At 58.4% G+C, this 1,843-nt stretch overlaps 1 protein-coding gene across 1 annotated transcript in view; it reads right to left on the reverse strand.

Moving 5' to 3' along the window:
- The window catches only part of IGSF23 (immunoglobulin superfamily member 23), an 8,264-nt gene extending 7,749 nt beyond the window's left edge, over window positions 1-515 (reverse strand). Inside the window, exon 1 of the mRNA XM_015561223.1 lies at window positions 234-515. Within this exon, the coding sequence (XP_015416709.1) occupies window positions 234-351 (118 nt within the window). The 5' untranslated portion in view covers window positions 352-515. The remainder of the gene's footprint in view (window positions 1-233) is intronic.
- Between the last annotated feature and the right edge of the window lie 1,328 nt (window positions 516-1,843).

Below are 1,843 nucleotides of genomic sequence, written 5' to 3' on the forward strand. Positions count from 1 at the left end.
CGCTGCCCCTGCTGCCCCCGCTGCCACCAGGGCACTGCCAGGCCTATGAAAGAGGCCACCCTAACCCTGGCACTCCCTGGCTGACACATGAGTGAGACCAGGACTGTCCAGAGGAATCATGAGCTAGAGAAATGGTTACTATTTTAAGGTTTTGTTGGAGGGGGGTTGTTAGGGAGCAAGTGACCGCTGGCACAGAAGGGGTTCTGATGGGCCCAGCTCTGGGCCCCACTCACCCTTGACACGCGTCTGCTCTGTCACACTCCTGCGTCCCCTGCTGCTGTCCGGCATCACAGTGTCACTGCCCACGTCAGTGTGGCCGGGCCCCGGGCGGCCCTCGGGGGAGAAGACCATGGCTTCTGGCTGGGCCTCGTGCCCTCGGAACCAAGAAGTGGAGAGAATGCCATGGAGGATCCCGGGGACGGGAAGGTGAGCACTGGCTCCTTCTGTCAAGGTGTCTGGAGGCGCAGAGGAGGGCAGCTCCGAGGAGGCAGGGCAGAGGCAGGATGCGAGGAGGGTGCCTGGAGGGGTGGGGAGGAGAGGAGAAAAGAGGGGAGCAAGTGGGACCCAAGGTGAGGTGCTGCCCCAAGCGGCCCTTCCCGGCCATCGAGGATCCTGGGGACGGGAAGGTGAGCACTGGCTTCTTCTGTCAAGATGTCTGGAGGCGCAGAGGAGGGCAGCTCCGAGGAGGCAGGGCAGAGGCAGGATGCGAGGAGGGTGCCTGGAGGGGTGGGGAGGAGAGGAGAAAAGAGGGGAGCAAGTGGGACCCAAGGTGAGGTGCTGCCCCAAGCGGCCCTTCCCGCGCCGGGGAGAACGAGTCCGGCACAGGGAGCGCTGACGTGGACAACAGTGATCATGGTGAAAGTATTGTAGGAATGGAAGGGAACGTTCACTGAGAACCTCCTGTCAGCCAGACACCGTTCTAAGCACCGAACATGTGTTAGCTCACGCCTTCCTTATACGTCGGCCCCACAAAGCACACCTTCCACTGGGCGGTCGGCTGCACTCTCTAACCTCTGCTCTGCTGTGTCCCGAAAGGCTGGCCTCTCTGAGCTCCCTTGTTGGTGACCCCGTGCCCTTTGCTTCTGACCGTGGGAGTGGCCTTGTGGTTATGGTCCCACAGCTCCCTCCCTGCTCCTTCAGCACAGGTGGGCTGTGTCCCTCTACCAAAGCTCCTATTGGGTGGCCATCTATCTCTCCCTCTGGCAACTTCTAGCCTGGGGAGGCCGGGCGGGGGGAGTAACTGCTTCTTACTGTTGCCAGCCCCTGGGTACTGCACAGCCCCATGTCGCTTTACCAATCCCCTGCCTTCACCTCTGCAAAGTGTCCCTTTACCAAACCCTGCTCATTACTCCCTTTGGGTTCACCATCTCCTTCTTGCCTCCACCTTTACTGATGCAACTATTCCACCCCTATTTGAGGTGAAGAAACAAAGATGCGGAGAATGGAAGACAGCTTTCCAGGATGTTATAGGTGGTAGGCAGCACCTACGGAGTTGAAATTCTCCACCACTAAAGTACATTGTGCAGTGAGTCCTCCGCCCTCAGTTCCTCTCACTTCCTCTTGTTAAATTTCCGAGTTGCTTAGAGCTTGAAGCCGAGCCCTGGGAGTCTGGCTCCAGACCCTCTGCTCTTGCCCACCCCACTCTGTTACCTCTCACTGGAATGGTGACTGTTGCAGTAAGAACACAAGCTCCTTCCACAAAAGACTGGAAAGTTTGTGCTAGTCAGTTTGGCTCAGTGGATAGAGCTTCAGCCCATGGACTGAAGGGTCCCAGGTTCGAGTCTGGTCAAGGGCACATACCTTGACCGGAATGCAGGAGGCAACCAATCAATGTGTCTTTCTC

The sequence above is a fragment of the Myotis davidii genome, unplaced genomic scaffold, assembly GCF_000327345.1.
Source record: "Myotis davidii unplaced genomic scaffold, ASM32734v1 scaffold796, whole genome shotgun sequence".
Classification (NCBI taxonomy): domain Eukaryota; kingdom Metazoa; phylum Chordata; class Mammalia; order Chiroptera; family Vespertilionidae; genus Myotis; species Myotis davidii.